The 22,821-nt window shown below is 31.1% G+C and overlaps 2 protein-coding genes across 3 annotated transcripts in view; both read right to left on the minus strand.

Annotated features, from left to right (window-relative positions):
- LOC137824015 (cucumisin-like) overlaps window positions 1-10,688 on the minus strand; it is a 28,551-nt gene extending 17,863 nt beyond the window's left edge. The window contains exons 1-4 of the mRNA XM_068629432.1: window positions 10,652-10,688; window positions 8,950-9,092; window positions 8,428-8,516; window positions 8,097-8,188 (exon numbers count right to left, since the gene is read on the minus strand). Of these exons, the coding sequence (XP_068485533.1) occupies window positions 8,097-8,188; window positions 8,428-8,516; window positions 8,950-9,036 (268 nt within the window). The 5' untranslated portion in view covers window positions 9,037-9,092; window positions 10,652-10,688. The remainder of the gene's footprint in view (window positions 1-8,096; window positions 8,189-8,427; window positions 8,517-8,949; window positions 9,093-10,651) is intronic.
- Window positions 1,024-7,731, minus strand: LOC137824018 (uncharacterized). 2 transcript variants are annotated; one of them, XM_068629439.1, is made up of 3 exons: window positions 7,591-7,731; window positions 7,434-7,502; window positions 1,024-6,867 (listed from the first exon to the last, which is right to left on the minus strand). In XM_068629439.1, exon 3 carries the CDS (start codon window positions 5,816-5,818, stop codon window positions 4,106-4,108), a length of 1,713 nt encoding a protein of 570 aa, XP_068485540.1. In that variant the 5' UTR covers window positions 5,819-6,867; window positions 7,434-7,502; window positions 7,591-7,731; the 3' UTR covers window positions 1,024-4,105. The 2 variants fall into 2 exon arrangements, with proteins under 2 accessions (XP_068485540.1, XP_068485538.1); XM_068629437.1 differs by having other exon boundaries at window positions 1,024-7,282.
- Window positions 10,689-22,821: the final 12,133 nt, after the last annotated feature.

Genomic DNA, 22,821 nt, shown 5'->3' on the forward strand with positions numbered 1-22,821 from the left:
TAACCAAAAACATTATAAGAAGTTGAAGAAATATTAACTTTTGTCCTAGTGAAATTTTAAAACATTAACAAGTAGATCTAAAAACACTACAAGAAAGAAAAAAAAAAGGTTTTAATCGAAGTTATTTAGTGGGAGTTAATATAACTTTAGGAATTGATTTAATTAATAGAGATTTTTTTAACCTTAGTCCAGTTTCAAAGGTTTATTCTAAAATCTCAGTAAAATAACGAAGATTTTTTTTAATCTTCCTTGAATTTCAATGATTTATTTTAAAACCTCAACAAAATAACAAAGATATTTTTAGTTTATTTTAAAATTTCCAAAAAAATAACCAAATTTTTTACATTAATTTAAATTTCAAAAATTTATTTTAAAATTCTTTTCCCACGTTTTCTCTCCTCATTACTCATAGCCGCAACTTCTTTGCCGGAAAAAAAACACAATCGTCAATGCCTCGCTTGCGAGATCCGACAATGATAGCTTTACGAACATGATTGATTGGGCTCTCGAAAGAGAGTTCCCCGATGAGCAAAATGAAGATTTGTATATCTAACTTGTCCCACTTTTAACTTTTTAATGCTCAAACATTTCTAAATATTTTCGTGTAATTCGATTCCAAAAACTCATTGGATCGTGGTTGCTGTATGCATTTGCAGTGTGAATTGTATAACATATGTTTCTAAAAATTAAAAATTGAAATCAGTGAATACCAGTGAATCATAACAATCAGGTTCTGCATTTATCATTTAATTTTAGTGTATGTGATTTGTTGCAGTGACGTTTATTTTTTTCTCGAACAGTCTAACATAGATTTCCTGCATATTAGCTTCAATCACTTGAATTTTGAATGCGTCTCTGGTGAAGAATTACAACATTAAGAGGTTTCAATTTAGTGCCATTTCATCATGTAATTTAATTCTTTGGTGCTATTTTTGGTATTGATCGATGTATGAGAACAGTGTTGTTCTTCTTTATTGTTGATAAATTCAGAGAATCATTTATTCAAACAGATAGTGGTGCAAATTATTCAAACAGAACAAAATTTCAGTATATAATAGAATAAGTTGAGAGGATTAAACTTCTCAACTGACCCCACCAAGATTGATGACTAAATCCTAAAGAAAAATAGAGAACGAAGGATATTTAGAGTAAAAATGAACTTACTCTGTTTGAAAATCTGATCGGGTAGAAATGTTCCTTAACTCTTCTGTTACAGCGTGGTATGATCAGATTCTAAAATAGATGAAGATTGGGAGAGAAATTAAGAGAGAGGGAGAGAAGAGAATTGGAGAGAGAGAGAGAAAGAAAGATGTGTGTGACGGTGGGTCTTTGGCTTCTGCTTCTTTTTTATACTGTTACATTATCTCCAACTACAAAAATTTTCGTCCTCGAAAATGAACATACCAAGAAAGAGATTGGGGTATAATGCTCGTATCTCCTCTTCAATTTCCCAAGTGGAGTCTCCAGATATGAGATCCCACAATACTTTCACCATGGAAATACTTATTCCACGAAGTTGTTTCACTTGTGAATCTAAAATTCTGATTGGCTTCACTTCAAACGACAAATTTTCTTTGACCTGGATAGAATCAGACTCTAGAATGTGGCTAGGATCAGGCACATACTTTCGTAGTTGGGATACATGGAAAATATTGTGAATGTTAGCTAAAGGAGGAGGCAAAGCAATTTCATAAGCCACAAGGCCTATTTTCCTGAGAATTTGATAAGGTCCTATGAACTTAGGAGTCAATTTCTTGGATTTGAGTGCTCTTCCTACACCAGTGAATGGTGTAACTCTTAAAAAGACATGCTCACCCGCAGAGAATTCTAAAGGTCTTCTTCTTTGATCTGCATAAGATTTTTGCCTGCTGAGAGATGTTTTCAATCTTTCCTGAATCATTTTGACTTTCTCATTGGTTTGTTGTACTAATTCTGGTCCAATTAACACACTCTCACCATCCTGAAACCAACACAGAGGTGTCCTACACTTTCTTCCGTACAATGCCTCGAAAGGAGCCATTCCTATGCTAGCTTGGTAACTGTTATTGTAAGTGAACTCTACCAATGGTAGAATTTCATCCCAACTGCCCAAATGATCTAACACACAAGTCCTAAGCAAATCTTCTAAGGACTGGATAGTTCTCTCTGATTGTCCATCAGTTTGAGGATGGTACGCTGAACTAAGTCTGAGTTTAGTCCCCAAAGCTTCTTGAAGTGTTTGCCAGAATCTGGAGGTGAATCTAGGATCTCTATCTGAAACTATGCTGGAGGGTACACCATGCAATCTGACTATTTCATCTATGTAAATTTGGGCCAACTTTCACATAGAGATTCTCAATTCTATAGGTAGGAAGTGTGCCGTCTTTGTCAACCTGTCCACTATGACCCAAACAGAGTCATGCTTCCTCAAAGTACGTGGTAAGTGGGTAACAAAATCCATTGAGATACTATCCCACTTCCACACTGGAATGTCTAACTGAGTTAACATGCCTCCAGGTCGTTGATGTTCAATCTTTGATTTCTGACAAGTCAGGCAAACAGCTACAAACTTAGATACATCATTCTTCATGCCATGCCACCAATAAGACTTCTTGAGATCTTGATTCATCTTGGTCATTCCTGGATGTAAACTGAGTTTGCTTTTATGACCTTCAGATAACACTGTTTGTTTTAGTTCATTATCCTCTAGTATACATATTCTATTTTTGAATCTCAAAATACCATCCACTCCTAAAGAGAAGTCTTTAGCTTTGTCAGTATTTAATAAGCCCATGAAGTTCTTCAATTTTGAATCTTCCAACTGCTTCTCCTTCACCTTCTCCAGAAATTCATTAGTTATAACAAGTGTATTACAACTAATGCAATTTGAAGACATGGAAACCTCCAAATTCATACTCCTGAAATCTTCAATCAATGTTAGCTCTCTAATCATAAGCGACGACATTTGTATCTTTTTACGACTCAACGCATCTGCAACAACATTTGCCTTCCCAGGATGATATATTAAATGGAAATCATAGTCTTTTAAAAATTCAATCCATCTCCTCTGCCTCATATTTAACTCCTTCTAATCAAACAAATACTTCAAGCTTTTATGATCACTGAACACATTAAAACTAACTCCGTAAAGAAAATGTCTCCATATTTTTAAAGCAAAGACAACTGCTGCCAATTCTAGATCATGAGTTGGATAATTTCTTTCATGCACCTTTAACTGACGAGAAGCGTAGGCAACAACTTTCTTATTCTGCATCAAAACAAAACCCAATCCCTGATAGGAAGCATCACAAAAAACTTCAAAAGACTGATTGGTATCAGGGATTGTCAATATAGGAGCATTAGTCAACCTTCTTTTCAACTCTTCAAAGCTTTTCTCACATTGTTCAGTCCATGCAAAAGGATGATCCTTTCTAGTCAATTGGGTCAAAGGAGCCACTATTTTAGAAAAACCTTCTATAAATCTCCTGTAATATCCTGCTAACCCGACAAAGCTTCTAATTTCAGTAACTGTTTTAGGACGTTCCCACTGAAGTACAACCTCCACTTTAGAAGGATCTACTGATATTCCCTCTGCAGAGATGACATGTCCTAAAAATTGTATTTCTGACATCCAAAAGTCACATTTTGAAAGTTTAGCATATAACTGTTTTTCTCTCAAAATGTTCAGGACGGTTCTAAGATGTTCTGCATGTTCTTCCCTTGTACGAGAATAGATCAAAATATCATCTATGAACACTACCACAAACTTATCAAGAAAAAGTCTGAATATCCGATTCATATAATCCATGAAAATAGCTGGAGCATTAGTCACCCCAAATGGCATAACCAGAAATTCATAGTGACCATACCTTGATCTAAAAGTAGTCTTCTGAATATCTTCCGCTTTCACTGAAATTTGGTGATAACCTGAGCGCAGATCTATCTTAGAAAAGACAACTGCTCCATGCAACCGATCCAACAGATCGTCAATTTTAGGAAGAGGATATTTATTCTTTATTGTTAACTTGTTTAATTGTCTGTAATCTATGCATAGACGTGACGAACCATCTTTCTTCTTCACTAATAGCACTGGAGCTCCCCATGGAGAAACACTAGGTCGAATGAATTACTTCTCCAATAAGTCCTCTAGTTGTTTCTTCAATTCACCTAACTCCGCTGGTGCCATCCGATATGGAGAAATTGACACGGGGCCTGCTCCGGGAATCAAGTCTATTGCAAACTCTATCTCTCTTTTAGGTGGAAGTCCAGGAATCTCATCAGGAAATACATCCATAAACTCCTGAACTACAAACATATCTTTTTGTACTTTATCAGTAACTATAGAACAAGCCAAGAGCATAAAACATTCTGCACCTTCTCGTATCTCTCTCTCAAACTGATGAGCTGTGATAACCTGCATTCTTTCTAATTTAGGGAAAATTAACTTCTTCCGACCACAATCTATAAGGATATGATTAGCAGACAACCAATCCATTCCCAATATAACCTCCAAATCTTTTAGAGGTATACAAATCATGTTGATCTTGTATCTCTGCCCATCTATAATTACTGGACACTCAGCACACATGGAAGAAGTTACTACAATACCTTCTGTTGGTGTAGATACCACCAACTCAAATTCTAATTCTCGGACTGACAACTTAAGTTTCTTAGCACAATCAAAAGATATAAAATGGGTTGCCCCAGAACCAAACAATACAGATAACTGTGTTCCGAGGACAGAACAAATACCTCTAACAAGGCTATCAGATTGCGAAGCTTTAGCTCCACTAATAGCAAAAACTCTGCCAGCAGCTTTGAGTTTTTTATTACTATTTTTTTGTACTTGCTGCACTCTGCCAAAATTTGGAGCTCCCAATTGGACACGACAGTCTTTTGTTGCATGACCATACCTGTGACATCTATCACATGTCACATTTGACACTGAATGAGGGCAAAATCTAACAACATGTGGCCCACCGCATCTAAAACATTTGAAATTAGTTGGTGATTGAGAACTAGGTCTTCCGCTGCTATAAGATTGAGGTCTGAAATAAGGTTTTTTTCTATCTTCATATTTAGGCATGCTTTTAGAAAGTCCTCCCACTTGAGGCTTAGCAAGTCTGCTACTATTTTTCAAACTCTCCACTACTTTTGCTTTCTCCACTAGAGCAGGGAAATCTCTAATGGACATAGGAATCACCACTTCTTTAAGTTCTTGCTTCAACCCAAACTCAAATTTTCTACATCTCCAAGCCTCAGTCATGGTCTGGGTGTAAAATCTAGCTAGGTGTTTGAACTTAGTAGCATATTCAGTGACTGAAAGATTTCCTTGTTCCAGCTGCATGAATTCAATTTCTTTTGCATACCTGACACTATCAGGAAAATACTCCTTTAGGAATCTTACTTTGAAGTTCTCCCAAGTGGCATCTTCTCCTTTGTCTTCCATCATTTGCTTCATGCCTATCCACCAGAATTCAGCTTCTTCAGTTAGTACATAAATGGCATAGGATAACTTTCTCTCTTCAGGGCATTGAGTAGCTTCAAAGATTCTTTCTATGTCTCTCACCCACTGGTCTGCTCCATCTGGATTTACCTTGCCATTAAATATGGCCGGATTGTTTCTCAGAAAATCATCCAGACTAAAGGTATGGGGTTGTTGATGAAGCTGAGATGCTTCAGCTGCTAATCTAGTAGTTTCTAATTGATGAAGGGCGGTTTGATGTTGTTGTGCCATAGCAGCACTCTGTTGTTGCAGGGCTGTTACCATTATCACTATTGCCCGAGCTAAGTTGGGCATATCTACTGGCGGAGGAAGAGTGAGTGGACTACGTGCCATCTACTAAGCACGTAAAGAATTGGGTTAGAAATTACTAAAATTTTCAACTACATCTTTAAGACAAATTAACTTAAAATAAATAATCACACAAAATAGATACAAAATCAATCAAGACTTATCTCTAAAATGTACTCTAACGGTTTAGAATTAAGATAGAAAATAATCTTGATCCAGTCATAAGTGTGCACCCATCACCACTCTATCAAGATTCTTTTCATTCTTAATACTTTCATCTTTATTCATAACAATTAATTTGACTCAAACACAAACAAGATTTCAAGAAAAACAACTTTGTCAAACATCTTATTAGAAACTTTTAACTAAGTCTTGAGGCTAGACTTAAACAAAAATCTACACGCAGGAGAAACAAAATAAACCCACTACCCTCAGGTTATCCTAAGGATGAACCGCTCTGATACCATTAAATGTAACACCCCATAATTTACATATAACTATTACAATACCGGTTCTACATATTTCTATACAAGCTTACCGTTTTTCAAAATATTCCTAATACGTGATTAGGACATATAGAAATACAAATATTCACAATATAAGTTTCAAAATCAACGCCTTAAAACTCTTCTGATCCTCAGACACGTGTAAGATCATCTGCTCGTGTACGTAGTACAGTCATCGCAGTTCAAACACAGCAAGAAAAGCAAGGGTAAGCTAGTGAAAATAGAATTTTATAATATACGCAATTAAATCAAAAGAGAAAACCAAGTTACATGATCAATTTCTCAAATTATACAATCTTCTTCAAATCCCAACATTAAAACAATCACATAGATCTCACATGGATCTACACATCCAAGATATTCAACAAACAACGTCTTCCTGAAGACCCGTATTAAGTAAGTCCTACCAGAGACTATCACCTGATCCAAAGATTACCAGCGAATCCAACATAAAGGATCAGGGTAAGTTCAATACAACCCAAGCCGTGCATCTCATATGTCACGGTGTGCATGAACTCCCCCATCAGCTTCTCACCACCTAATATCTTAATCTATGTGACTTAGATCATCAGTGAAGCTCGGAGATCTCTGTTACCACATAGGCATCAATACTTAATACACAGCAAACATCAGTCCATACATTATCCCAAATGTATGAATTCAATTCCATACCATTCCGTCAATACAATATCATTCCAAACACGATCCACAACATTCAAAAACGTAATTAAAATAAAAAACAATACTTAAATATTAAACCATCAAAATATAATATATTTACAAATTTAAATAACATATAAACAAACAACCCAATATATATAACACACAACATGCCTGCAAGAAAAATTGAGTATTGGGACCACGTCCCTTCCGCATTCATATCTTCTATCCTAGGATGCTATTAAAAATTAAATTTAGCTTCCCTTATCTCAATTGCTTGCTTTCCAAGCAACTTTTAGAATTTTATTCCCCACCATTTGGATAAGCTTCAAGATTTACGGGCCTAATGCAAATTATCCAAACAGAACAAAATTTCAGTATATAATAGAATAAGTTGAGAGGATTAAACTTCTCAATTGACCCCACCAAGATTGATGACTAAATCCTAAAGAAAAATAGAGAACAAAGGATATTTAGAGTAAAAATGAACTTACTCTGTTTGAAAATCTGATCGGGTAGAAATGTTCCTTAACTCTTCTGCTACAGTGTGGTATGATCAGATTCTAAAATAGATGAAGATTGGGAGAGAAATTAAGAGAGAAGGAGAGAAGAGAATTGGAGAGAGAGAGAGAAAGAAAGAATGTGTCTGACCGTGAGAAAGAAAGAATTACCCGGATGATCTGGCCATTGCCCAGTTTGAGATCAGTTAAAAACTTTCTGTCTATAGTGGTGGCAGCCACAGAAATGTACCAGGGTGCAACATCCGCCATTGTGGAAGGATTTGGACCCGAATTGCCTGCAGATTTAGAAGTTAATATGCCCCTCCTCATTGCATGGAAAGCTCCTATTGCATGTACATCTTCAAAATAGTTCAAGTGTTTGACGGTTGATCCCACTGAAACAGAAAGAATATCAACACCATCTGAGATGGCTGCATCATATGCTGCAAAACCAAAAATATAGTAATAGACATATGACAGAAATAGTAATAATATGCATCATATGACAGGAATCAAAACCAAAAATATATTTATGAATAAAGCAAAAAGCTGATGAAAATGTGGTTTGAGCTAATAGACATATATGTATAATTGGAATTTTTCAAGTGCTCTTTTTATTAATATATTTTAGTTCTTTTTTTTGGAAAAAAAAATTACCTTTCATTCTTTCTGATTCTTCTTTGGTTAGTCTCGCCACAAATCCATTGAAACTCTTGTAGCGGTGCAACAAAGTATCTGATGCAAATTTGCTGGATGGATGTACATGTCATATGGAATTTTAATAGTTAGTTAAAAAATTCCATATTCTTGATTGATAATAGGTTTAAAATAAAAGAGTTGTTCTCTTTTTAGAGCAATTTATTTCATTGTTTTTCTTTTCACTCCTCCAAAATAGCATTTAAGTCAAACACGATTCTTTGTATTTGAAAATGTTAGACAGATAATGTTAAGTGAGTTAAGTAGAAACAATTAAGGCTTATATATGAACCTGCCGAGGACACTTTGAACCATACTGGTGTGAAATGATTCTGTGATTTCCATGCCCTTTGGATATTCTTCCATGTAGACTATGTAAGTCTGTAGTATGAACAAGATAAATTAAAAAAATAAAAAATAAATTTAAAATAATAGTCCCACTTAGTGAATTTCACATGGATGCTTCAACATTGAAAATATTATGATGCATATAATTATTTTTAGGTTAATTTGTTATTTTGAATATAATCCAAACCCTTCTTAACTTGAAAGTAATCCAATATTTTCTTTAAAAAAATATGCATTATTAGATTTATTTTAAAAAATCATAAAAGGATAAAAACCTAAGAGTAATTTATGGAAAGATATAACTTCTCAGATAAGGATTGTGAAAATTAGTTGAGGAAAAAATAAAGTACAAAGTGAAGTATTATAGAAAAGAGATACCTCAAGTATATGTTTGCAAAAGTATATTTCTGTAAGGACAAACAGTTTCAATTGTTAGGTCAAACAATATTGGATATATATTATTTACCTTTCGATCATCTTTAGAAAATGAGGGAGTCAACAGTAGAATACATGTAAGAATTTGAAGAAGATGCGACAATCCTAAAGACTTCATCTTTCGGTGACAGTAATCTTGATTAAATGATGAATGCGTTTTCAAGCTCTTTCAACCTGTGAATAAATTTAATTTATTATGTTAAGTATGTATTTAAAACTTATTATGTTAAGTATATATTTGAAACTCATAACACAATGCTCATATACTAAAATTTGATATTGAAAATGGTAAATAGAAGTATATATACCTAATAAATTGAGAATGAAAACAGTAACAAAGTAGATTAGCAAGAAGAACATCATTTTAATCTGCTCAACAAAGTGGATTGGGTAGCTTTACAATGTACTTAAAAGGTTGATTTTGTGATTTTTTATTTATTTGTAGATTACTGTTATTTTATCAATTTTGTTCTCTGGGTTGGACCACTTCTTAAGTAGGCCGATTTAATTTAATTGCTGATTGTCGATAAAAAAATATTATTTTATCAATGGTGGTTGAAGTTGAATTGGATAGATTGATGAATGTGTGCAATCTATTATTTCATTTGAAAATTTGTTTTTAAAGCATTTTAGTCATAAAATTTTAAACTACTGTAAATTTTGTCAATAATTTCATGTATGTTAAATTTCAAATGACATTAACATTTCACCATGATTTTAAATTATTACTAAATGCGGTCTTAAATGCACCATGTACAGTAAATTATCACTACAAGAAAATAATGAAATAGAAACCAATATTTAGATACCAAAATAATTAGTTGCAATAGTAATTAAATTAGAGATTATTTTAGAAACTAAAAAAAATAATTGGTTTCTAAATTAGTTTCTATTATTGTTAAATAGTTTCTTAATTGATATCCAATTAGCAACCAATGTTTTTTTACCAAATTTAGAAACTAAATAATTGGTAGTTAAATTTTTAACTGTCACATATTAAGTTTTTTTTTTTGTCTTTATTTCTTGTTTTTGTAATTATTTTCAACTTACTCCCCAACACCAAAGTGACACAACCATTTACCTTTTGAAATTCATCTATTTCCAAATCATTGCATTGTGAAAGTTATATAGTGAAAGTTATAGATGAATTCAAGTTAATTATTATTTTCAAAGAAAAGTGTGTCATTGACAATTGGCAATATTAAGGGTGATGTTAAGATAGCTACACAAAAGAGTATGTTGTTTTTATGTGACTGAGAGAAGAAGTTGTGTAGGAAGCCAAAATAAGAGAGTTCCTCATTGTTTCATTCTCTGTATAAGATTAATGTTTTATAAAAAAAATAAAAATCAATAAATGAATAGGAATACACAAATAATGGATTAATTATGCTGAAAATAACTTTGTATTAATTAATTTAAATACTGAATAAATAATAAAAATAAAAAAAGTATAAAAAAGTATGATACATTCTACTCTTTAGGTAACTCTTTCAAGTCAAAACACTGACTGAACCTAATTGTATGGTTTGAAAAAAAAAATCAAATACAATGTGATAACGTTTGGTTTACTATGGTTTATAATTCAGTGGGTTTTCAATTTTTAAATTGAGGTATAAATGAAACAATAGAAATAGAGCATTGTTATATATAAGCAGAGAACAGAAGCAATAGAAAAATATAAGGAGAAAGACTTATAAATGAATAATGGAAATAGGAATAGAAGAGAGACATACTCAGCTTTGGTCGACCATATATTGAGTAAAGGATGTCAATACACACACTCTATCTTACCTTTTATAGCCAATACACACTCTATCTTACCTTTTATAACTACTAGATTCCATGACTTCATGGTCCACATTTTGCACATTTAATTTTCAAATTTGATTTTCAATGAAAAAAATTAATTTGACATTTAATTCTCAATGAGAAAAATTAATTTGATAGAATTTTTAAAAGAAAAACTATACACTCCAATAGAAATTGGACTTTATCATAGTAATATAACTATACTTCTCTATATTAAGCCATTTTTGTTAAAATATTCATCTAGAAGAAAATATTTTCACGGTGTAGTGTATTGAATATTTTTTCTAAAATATGTTTAATTAATTAATATGCTTTAAAAAAAATACTGCATTTGGAATTATATTTTCTATTAGAGTTGGAGTAATTTATGTCAACATGTAAACAAGAATTATTCTGCACAACTCAAATTTTAATTAGAAATAGCACTTAATTAAAACATTGAGAATCCGAATTTAAGACTTTTTAAGAATTTAACTATCAAATATTGTAATAATAAAATTTGGTTTAATATTTTAATATTTAGTTATTTTAAATTTTAAGAAGTTGATTTTATTTAAATATTTTATAAATTTGTTTTAAATAAGGTTTTTTATTCCCACACATCTCATTCATAGACACAAAACTCCTTCATCCACACTCTTTTCCTTTTTTTTTTCATTCATATTCATCTACTTTATGCATGTTCATCTCTTTCGTCCACTAATTTTTTTTTATTTTTTTTTATACTTTATTTTGTTGAAGATTGGTGTTTTATAAAAAAAAATTAAAATATTGTCACATGTTGATCAAATCGACTCAATTTAAATTAATATTAAAATTAAAAAAATATTAAATTAAATAAATTTTAAAATAAAAAACATTAGTATTTACTTGATCACACTAAATTGTTTTAACTCAAATATCAATTTACAATTTAATAATAAATTAACATCAGTTCAAATTTAGTCAAACCTAGAATTGGTCTTAAAAAGCCAATACTAAATATCAGTATTTATTTGTTAGTAATGCTTAACCAACACTAAATATCAATTTTGTTATAGTACCGTTAAATTTCTATTTTCTTGTTGTAGTGCATGAATTTAAATGAAATAGTAAATATATTCGCAACTTACTACTTAATGTAACATTGAAAAGGGAAATGGACTAAAATCATACTGTAAAGATTAAATTTGCAAATTACATACTTTTTAAAAAGATTAGAACACCTCAATTATTCCCATTTTGTTATAAATATATACTGCTAATAAAAAATAAATAATGAGTTTTTTTATTTAAAAATACATATAATCAAGAACCACAAACTGATAGGTCCCTCAAAACAAGGATAAGATGAGAGAATGTCTGGGTAGAGCACGAGGAAGAGTAAACACTTATCCAAACGAACTTTATCATTGTTTTTTCTTTCGGCCTTTTATTTAGAATTTTCTTGAAGAAATTTTTTTTTTATTGGGAAAATATCTACCTCTAATTCTAATTAAGCTGGAAATATAATTAAGCTTCACTTTTACTCTTTTATTTCTATTACTTTTAAAAGTAAAGGAAAATGTTTTACCTTTAATTAAAGATTCAATTAATTGCATTTCATCTATATCACACCTAATTATAATCTAATCACTTTTTTAGCATCTGAAATGTACATGAAACAGTTAATTTTCTTTTTTCCAAGAGAAAGTGTCCAATCTATCTCACAACATATAAATTTCAACCTCAAAATCGATATAATTAAAAAATAATAATACTTACATATGTAATCTAATATTTTGTTTACCAAACAAGAATCTATTTATGGAAGTAGTCTAATAAAATAATATAAATAATTTAATTTTTTTCTTTTTTTTTCTCTAAATGAGATATATAAAACTAATATTTTTTTAAATTGTTATTTAAGGGATACTATTGTTGCGTGATTTGAAAGACCAGGCGTGTAGAAGAAAGATTTTTCTAATAAGCACATTATCACCATAAAGGGAGTTAATTTATAACATCTACTCAATTTGGGATCTGATTAAATGTCTTGGATTGTTGGATTTCTGAAATAGAATGTAGGGTATGAAAAATATAAAATTAATGTGTATAATGGTTGGAAAATATAAAATATGTGATATTCAAAATTGGTAGTTGGGGTGATTTTAAATATAACATGTGTTAAATTCGATATTATATTCTGTTTTAATTTTTGAGAATTTTGTTCTTTACGATGACATTGCTCAAGCAATTAATGGATTACCACTGAAGAAGATTTAGAAAGAAACAAAATTTGAAAAAGAAGGTTTGGAAAGAAAGATAAAAGCTGGATACTAAATACAAAACCCATCGTTTATGAAGAAGGCCAGAGTATAGGACACACCAGTCACGTTGAAACCGACGTATACATGCATAATGTTTATGAAAAAAACAAATCCATCTTTTATAAATCATTATATGTGTCAAACTTTTCAATATTTTCTATATTACACTAATCCCTTATTGGTTTGAAAAATATTACAGCATGAACTTCTATAAAATGAATTGTTGTAAATATTAAAAATAGATTTTACAGAATATATCTAAATAAAATTTTGTTTTGATAATAATAAATTATATCAATGATGAATTATGTAATTAATTAAATTAACTTTCAAAATTGTTTGTAAGAAAAAAAACATTAAAAAAAATTAAATAAAAAATAATTTTAGATATCAAAATAATTAGTTAATGTGTAATTAAATTAGAGATCATTTTATAAAATAAAAAAATTATTGATATTCGAAGAAGTTTCTATTATTAATAAAAAATTATAAAATAATTTTAAATTGATATTTAATTATTAACTACCAAAATTTTTAACTACTTGTACTCTATATTTTAAATTAATATTTATTAGTTTTTTAAAAAGAATTTAAAATTTAAAATATTAAAACGATTATTTAAAACTATATCAATTTTAATTACAAAGTTAATTGACATAAAGAGTAATGAATTGTGTGATTTAATCAAATCATTTAGGTTTCAAATCCGTACCAATAGCAAATAAAAAAAAAACAGTTCTACTTAAATTGTTTACCAGGGACCACATATAAAAAAATTCACTCGATGATTTTTTATTTATAATATTATCATAAGTGTATCTATATGTATTCGCACTCTTATATATTTGTAATTTATTTTAATAAATATAAATACATATAAGAAAACATTTAATAATTATATATTTTAAATTTATAAATAACATATAAAGTTATATGTAACATCGTTTGTTTCAATTTTAATATTAAATTTAAATATAGATAAATAAATAAAAAGTATCTTTGTTTTCCTTATTTGTGTAATAAACAATTTTCTGTGAAATTAAGTTTTGTCGTTACATTAAAATAAATAGTAGGAGGCAAACTATACTTAAGATTGAAATTTATCTTTCATGACACGTCTTTTGTCATGGTCAATTATATGTTGTAGTATCTAAAGGTGTTTCTCAAGTTTCAACCAAAATTCTTATTAAAAAATGACACCTTGAAGGAGAAAATGAAAAATTTACCAAAAATGTTGTTTATAAAGATATTTTGTTATTTATAAAAATGGTGGGGGTACCTGCGAAGATACTGTGACACTCAAGTAAGTAAAGCGGGTGATCAACACTTTGGTAGGTGAACAGTAATAAATGGCGTACCTTTCTCCTTGGGATGTGTGCTATTTTTTTTTATTCTAATGGACTTACCTTATTGGGCCTGATTAGCGGAGTGGATCTCGCTTAGGGTTGTATTACCTAATCCTTAATGACGGATTAACTTCACTGACCTTGGTTTGAGCGTTAACGGTAGTACGGGTCAGCCGGCCAGGCCGGCCGTGATGATTTCGCTCGTCTCGGCCACGCTTACTGGCTTCAACCAAGTCCCTTAGGAATCGGTCGCCTCGGTCAAGACTATCAGGATTCGGCCAAGGCTCTCGGCACTCGGTCATGTAGGCAAGGTTTCGGGCAGCCAAGTGGGTCTCGGTCAAGGGAGTCCAGGTGTCGGTCTCGCCCATACCGGTACTAAAGGTAACATAATATATAAGGAGCCCTTACAGCTAAATGAAGATATAAATACAAAGCATTCACACATTTATCTACACAAACAGGTAACTACCATATATATATATATATATATATATATATATGTGTGTGTGTGTGTGACATTCTTTCCCAGGAAATAAAATTTGTAAAGAATGGAACACTTAGAATGATGATCAATTAGTCGCATTAGTTAAGCCAATTCACATAAAGTATAATAATTTTTTTAAAAATGATAACAATAACATTTTTTATTCATAATATACTGTGTTCCCACTAGTATATATATATATATATATATAAAGGATTCTCCTCTTTAACTTTCTTTAATTTTTTTCCAATTTTATCCCTATATCAATATTTGGTTTTATTAGAAAGAGTTAAGAAGGTTGGGTAGATGGAAAGGCAGATTTCTCTCGTTGGCAGGTAGAGTGTGTTAAGTCAGTGTTTTTTGTCATTCCGTTGTTTTATTTATCCATGTACAAACTGTCTGTTGCTGTGTTAAAGGAGTTTGAAAAGGTACAGAGAAGGTTTTTGTGGGAATGGGAAGATGAAGGAAGGAAAGTAGCGTGGGTCTCATGGAGAAAGGTGTGCGAGCCTAGAGAAGCTGGTGGTCTTGGAATTTTGAATTTAAGACTTTTCAATGCGGCACTACTGGGAAAGTGGATTTGGCGTCTGGAGACTGAGAAGGATGGTCTGTGGAAAGAAATTCTTGAATCTAAATACGGAGGCTGGAGAAATTTGCAAGAACAAAGGAGTAATGCTAAGGATTCCAGTTGGTGGAGAGACTTGAAGGGGGTTTGGGGATGGAGATTGGGGTATATCTTTTGAGAATTGTTGCGAGTGGAGAGTGGGAGACGGGAAGGATATTCTGTTTTGGAAAGATGTTTGGGTGGGCAATGAAGATCTGAAAAGTAAATTCCAAGATTGTTCTCTTTGTGTGGTAATAAAAAAGGTAGTTTACAGTCTTGTGGGGAGTGAGTTAATGATAGATGAGAGTGGAGGTTAATGTGGAGGAGAGGTCTGTTTGATCGGGAAATGTACCAGGAAGTCCAGCTGTTACAAGAAGTGCATGGAAAGACCCCTATCATGAATTCTGTAGATAGGCGGGTTTGGAAGGCTGGTAAGGATAATGGTTTCTCGGTAAAATCTGCCTATGCTCTTTTAAGAGGCCCTGTGGAGGGAAAAGTGTGTTTGTCTTTCCCTGGAAGACTACTACTTTGTCCTCAGCACAGATTATCGCTTGGAGAGTGTTGATTAATTCGATTGCCACAAAAGCTAAGTTGGAGAGGCGTGGGATTTTGGTGGATACCAATTTATGTAGTTTTTGCAGGATGGCTGTGGAGTCGACAAAACACATGTTTTTTTATTGCAGGATTGCCTGGTTAGTCTGGAATCAGTGCTATACATGGTTAGGGATTGCGTCGGTTGACCATGTTGTCCCAACAGCTCACTTCTTGCATTTTAATTTGCTAAATGCTCCTATCCAGGTTAATGTAGTCTGGAATTGTGTTTGGATTGTTGTAATTAGTGAATTATGGAAGCATAAGAATAAACATTTATTCCAAGGAGGGTTGATCGATGTTCACTTTGGCACAATTAAAGGCTTGGTCCTGGGTAACTTCTAAAACTGTTTTTGCTATGAGTGGTGCATTGATCCTAGAGTTTGTATGACTTCAATAAAGTAAGTTTTTATAAGAGTTACTCCTTCAGTTGGGTTGTTTGTTGGTTGTTCTAAGCTTCTGTTGTTCTTTTTGCCCCTTGTTGTGGGAGATTGTATTGGGTTTGGTTTTGAGTCTGTTTGGGTTTGTACGGGTTATTTCTGTTTGTGTATGGGTTAGTTTTTGAAATTGTACGGGATGTACGGGTTTTTTAGTGGTAAATCTGTTTGTCTCTCTATTTGTTGGTTTGGGAGACCAGATAAATTGTGTCATTAATTTCTCTCATTTTTTTAGGTATGTATAAGGTTGAACCACCCCTTGAGTGATTCCTGTTATTCAATCTTTATTGCTGATAAAAAAAATATTTGGTTTTATTAGATTATTATGAGCATTGCGACATTTCTTATTTTTTTTTGAAAATTTTTAAATTTTATTTTTTGAAAATTTTTAAAGTTTTAAAATTTTTTATTTTTAAATTTTCAAAATTTTAAATTATAAATTTTCAAAATTTTAAATTTTCTGAAATTTTTAAGTTTTAAATTTTTCAAACCCTAAAACCTTTTCGAAACATATTAATTATTTCAAAAATTTTAAACTTTTCAAACCCTAAAACCATTTCGAAACACTTCAAATTTCGAAATTTAAATTTTCAAAATTTTTAAATTTTCAAATTTTTAAATTTTCAAACTTTTAAAAATTCAAAATTTCGAAATATATAAAGGGGATTCCCCCTCTTTAACTTTCCTCAATTTTTTTTCCTATTCTATCCTGATATCAATACTTAATTTAATTTCATTATTGTGGACTTTTCGACATTTCCTATTTTCTCAACTTTTTTACATTTTAAAAAATTTTAAATTTTAAATTTTCAAACCCTAAAGCTTTTTCCGAAACACTTACCAATTTTAATTTTTTAATTTAAAAAAAAAATAATTTTCAAAATTTTAAATATTTTTAAATTTAAAACTAAACTGAAGCACTGTTTTTCAATGCCTTATGCATAGTTGGTGTTCGCAAATTCGTAAGTATGTATATAATTAAAGATTGGGGTTTCTAAGGCTATTTCGATAATTAAAGATTTAACTTGTCTAGTGAGAAATTCGTCTAAAGCTTCAATGAAGAATGATATGTTGGACTTCAACGTGATTAAGTTTTTCGGTATTAAGACTCGTAGCGGTAAAGTTCTTCGTCCTCTTTCTATTAGATGGGAATTTCCTTCACCAGGCTGGGTCAAAATTAATACTGATGGGGCTGCTAGGGGGTATCCTGGTCTTGCTACTTGTGGAGGTATTTTTCGTGGGAGTATGGGAGAATTTATTGGTGCTTTTTCAGCGTTTCTTGAAGTTCAAACTGCTTTGGTTGCTGAGTTTTATGGAGTTATACATGCTATGGAGGAAGCTCAAAAAATGGGACTTACTAATGTCAGGCTTGAATGTGATTCTTCCTTGGTTTGTGCTGCGTTTACTGCTAGGACTAATGTTCCGGGATGCTTCAGAATCGATGGAATACTTGTCTTAATTTTTGTGGGACAATCAGGTTTAGGGTAACTCATATTTTTCGTGAAGGGAATGTGTGTGCTGATAAGTTGGCTAATTTAGGATTTATTCATAGAGAATCTTTTCATTGGTATAATAGACTCCCTGCTAGTCTGTTCTTAGAATTCTTTATGAATAGATATAATCTACCTATGTATCGTTTGTGTTAACATATGGGTTTTGGTCTAGTCCCCCCATATTTTTGTATTTTCTTTCTTTTTTCTTTTTTTAATAATATTTTTTCATGTGATGGCAGATGATTGTTGTTACTTGAGGTGTCAGCTTAGCTGAAATGTCAAGTTGCATAGTGATACCTAACACGAAAACTTTATAAAAAAAAAAGTATGTATATAATTATTATTTTTTTTCTTATAATAATTGACAAAACCAATCCATGAAGAACGATTCCCCATTTTCTGTTCGTTAACATTTTTTAATGTACTTACTTGCTATCTAATTAATTATTATATTTTTGCTTTTTGTTTATAATATAATATGAGCGAATTTCTCTTTTGGTGAAGGAATATGTGAGGCTTTCCAAAGCTTTCTTTGAGAGAAAGTGACCAATTTTTGCTTTCCTTTATTGTCATCAATCCGACAAACCCGAACCCCCTTCTCCACCACACTGCATTATATCTAAAACGTACTTCAAATAATTTTTTTATACTATCTATTGTAACGTAAAGTCTACTTTTATTGTAATTACTTAATGTATCACTCTTTATATTAGATTGTTGTTGTAGTTGTACTTAGTTTTTATTAAACACGTGTTGGAATGGTATGTAATAGAGTTGACGCGAGTCCTTGGAGTTGTTAGATCAAACCTGCGGAAGCTAGAATAAGGTGGAAGAAAGATGCCCTGCTTGACAAAAGAAAGAACTAAGGCAAAACCCTAATGTTGCACCGAAAAGAAAAAGATAGAAAGTGACAGTGATGAATTGCAACAGAGAAAAGAGAAAAAGAAAGATATATTTGAATTGTTAGATCTCTTGTGGTTGGAAAATGACTCCAATGCAACACTGAGGCAAAAAGAATGCATTCATGGATTCCTTGGATCAATTGTGAAAGATGATTGTAATGTCTTTATTAAACAAGTAAGTCTTTCCTTTGAAATTGGTTATAAGTTACCGTATAAATAAAAAGAAAAAACAACAAATAAAGTCTCTGTAGTGTATAGTTTGCCTTGCCTAGGGAAATTTTCTTACTGAAGTTATTGGGTAAAAACATTTTTAAAAACTATAATTGTTGAGTTTTATTTTATTTTATCCACAAATATTTTAAATAATGAATAGTCTATAACTATATATATAAAGGGATTCCCCTTTAACTGTTTTTCTTTTTGTATAAATTACTTCTCCATTTTACGTTCATTTTAATATTTATTTTATTTTTGATATTTCAGTCATTTTGTCATTTTTCTGAGCAGTTACTAAATATACTACAGTTTTTATGAGATTTGATTTTGAAAACTGCTTTTTTTTTCTTTTTAAAATTAATATTTTTTTTTTAATTTTTAAAATCAATATCTGGTAAGTTTGTTTATGCACATCACGTTCATGATTAGTTCTCTTTTATTATTTTTTATTTTATTTAATTATTTTTTTTTATAAAAAGTTTTCATGTTAGACATCACTATGCAACTTGACATCTCAGCTAGGCTGACACCTCAAGTAACAACAATCATCTGTCATCACATGAAAAAAAATATTATTAACAAAAAAAATAAAAAAACAAAAACAAAAATATGGGGGGACCAGACCAAAACTCATATGTTAACAAAAACGATACTTAGGTAGACTATACATATTCATAAAGAATTCTAAGAACAAACTTGCTGGAAGTCTATTATACCAATGAAATGATTCTCTATGAATAAATCCTAAATTAGCCAACTTATCAGCACACGCATTCCCTTCACGAAAAATATGAGTAACCCTAAACCTGATTGTCCCACAGAAATTAAGACAAGCATTCCATCGATTACAAAGCATCCACGGAACATTAGTTCCAGCAATAAATGCAACACAAACCAAGGCAGAATCACATTCAAGCCAAACATTAGTAAGTCCCATTTTTTGAGCTTCCTCCATAGCATATATAACTCCATAAAACTCAGTAACCAAAGCAGTCTGAACTTCAAGAAACGCTGCAAATGCACCAATAAATTCTCCCATACTCCCACGAAAAATACCTCCACAAGTAGCAAGACCAGGATACCCCCTAACAACCCCATCAGTATTAATTTTAACCCAGCCTGATGAAGGAAATTCCCATCTAATAATACCAAAAAACTTAATCACGTTGAAGTCCAACATATCATTCTTCATTGAAGCTTTAGACGAATTTCCCACTAGACAAGTTAAATCTTTAATTATCGAAATAGCCTTAGAAACCTCAATCTTATCCTGAAATCTAGCATAATTCCTCATACGTCATATCATCCATATAGAAAAGGTTATCACTGCAAGCTTAATCAATTTAACCAAAGGACTATCATCACTCTTAATAAAAGAAAGCAAATCATCCTTATTAGAGAAATAAGAAGTAAGAAAAATTTGTTGAACCCAAACTCCAAATATGCAATGCGTTAGAACATTCAAAAAATAGATGTTGAATAGATTCCTCATGCTTTTTCACAAAGCGTACACATAGAACATATATGCAAACCCTTATTCCGAATATGTTGATCTGTAGGAAGTCCCCCATGAAAATTTTTCCAGAGTACTAGAGTTTTGGAAGGCGGAATAGATGAAGACCAGATGAATTTACCCCAACCGCCTGGAACTCCTGGTTCCAAGAAAAAAGTCCTAGCTGATTTAAGAGTGAAACGACCAGACTCATCTAGAATCCAATTAGGAATATCCTATTCCTCTCTAACCATGATATGATTAAAAAAATGAGACATTTGCTGTAAAGATAAGGGGATATTCCAATCACAACCTGTCCAAAATTGAGAGATTGTATCTGGAATGCTAACACCATCAACTAACCCTGCAATATTTGCTAAAGAAGTAGTAGAACGCCATTTATCATTCTAGAAATTAATAAAAGAATCTATACCAACAATCCAAGAAGTATAGTCAAGTATGGTAGAATAAAATTGCTTAATTTCAAGCCAGAGAGAGGAAGATCTATAAATCGTTCTAAACTCATATTTTGATTTAAGAACCCTGGCTTTCAAGAGTAAAGACCAAGGTCTGTTGCTATAAGCAAAGTTCCAAGCAAGCTTAAGAAGATATGCATTATTTTCATGATAAAGATTAATAATATTCAAGCCTCCATCCTCAAGAGGTGAGCAAATTTTCCCCCAATTAACGGTAGCAATACCTTTTTTCAGAATATCACCAGTCCAAATAAAATTCCAACACCACTGCTCAACTTGCTTAATAAGTGAAACCGACCATTTATACATATTAAAACTATAAGCTAGAAATTCAGTAATCACCGTATTGACCAGTTGAATTTGACCCATCATGCTAAGAGATTTACCTTTTCAAGATGTTAACTTCAATTTAACTTTATCAACCAAAGGTTGAAAAAACCGACATTTTGGAGCACCAACAAAGATAGGCACTCCTAAATAATTGAAAGGCAAACAACCATGACTACATGAAAGAATATTTTGAATTTTGGTGACAAATCTTGGAGAATTATCCATGGTGAAGAAACTACTTTTAGAGTTATTAATATATTGACCAGAAAAATCACCATATGTTTTATGAAAAGTACTCAAATTTCTAAGAGACTTAATATCCCCTACAAAAAATAAATATGTCATCAGCATACAAAATATGAGAGGGAGTGAGATAACCTTGCAGACTGACCATATTTAAAATCTTCTTATCATTCACAAGCTTAGAGATACCTCTACTAAGAACTTCTTATTTAATTATTTTGTAACTACTTGAACGCAATTTTTAAACTTTTCAAATTTTCAAACCCTAAAGCTTTTTCAAAATATGTGTCCAGAAAATAAAATAAGACTCTAACATTATACTTTTTAAAAATGTTTTTACCCAATAACATCACTGAGAAAATTTTCCAACGCAATAAGAGATGTACTTTATTTGTCATGTTTTTAGTTTTTACATTCTCCATATATTTATAAAATAAATTTATAGAAGTCTATTTATTTTTTATTGAAAAAGCTGGTCTCATAAGCATTAATCACTTAAAAATATATATTACTTAGAAGGATGATTAATTACTCGCATTGATTAAGCCAATTGACACCAAGGTATAATGATTTTACATAATGATGATGATAATGACTTTTTATTTATTTATAATGCATTATAAATTTTTATATTGTTAATATAAGTGTGCGAATAATGACATTTTTTATTCGAATTTTAATATTAAACATAAATATATATAAATTAAAAAAATTAAAAAATGTAGATACACATACGTGAGAGCGCCTGTGTTGCCGCTAGTATAATATAATGTGGAAATGACTTTTGTCCTATTTTGTGTTTTGTAAATAATGTTAGATTTTCATTTGTAGTTCTTCATAGCAGTATTCGTCTTTTATTGATTCTTCATGGTTTTTTAACTCATTTTGTATTTGAGTTTGAACTTAATGTATCTACTTGATATACTTTTGTATAAATTTTAATTTAGTTATATATATATGTATAACATGTTAATTGATGAATGCTATATCTATTTATTTGTTTTATTTATTGAAAAAGTACTTTAAAAAAACATAGATAAATAAATATAGTATATGTAAATAATTATGGTTAAAAAAACACATGAATTCTTAAATAGAAAGTTATGATAACACCTTCCCTTATGATTTATGATGATTTAGCGGCAAAACTAGTAATCTGCATAAATGTTTCTTGTAGTGAAGGAAGAAAAGATAA

This window comes from Phaseolus vulgaris, chromosome 8 (assembly GCF_000499845.2).
Source record: "Phaseolus vulgaris cultivar G19833 chromosome 8, P. vulgaris v2.0, whole genome shotgun sequence".
Lineage (NCBI taxonomy): Eukaryota > Viridiplantae > Streptophyta > Magnoliopsida > Fabales > Fabaceae > Phaseolus > Phaseolus vulgaris.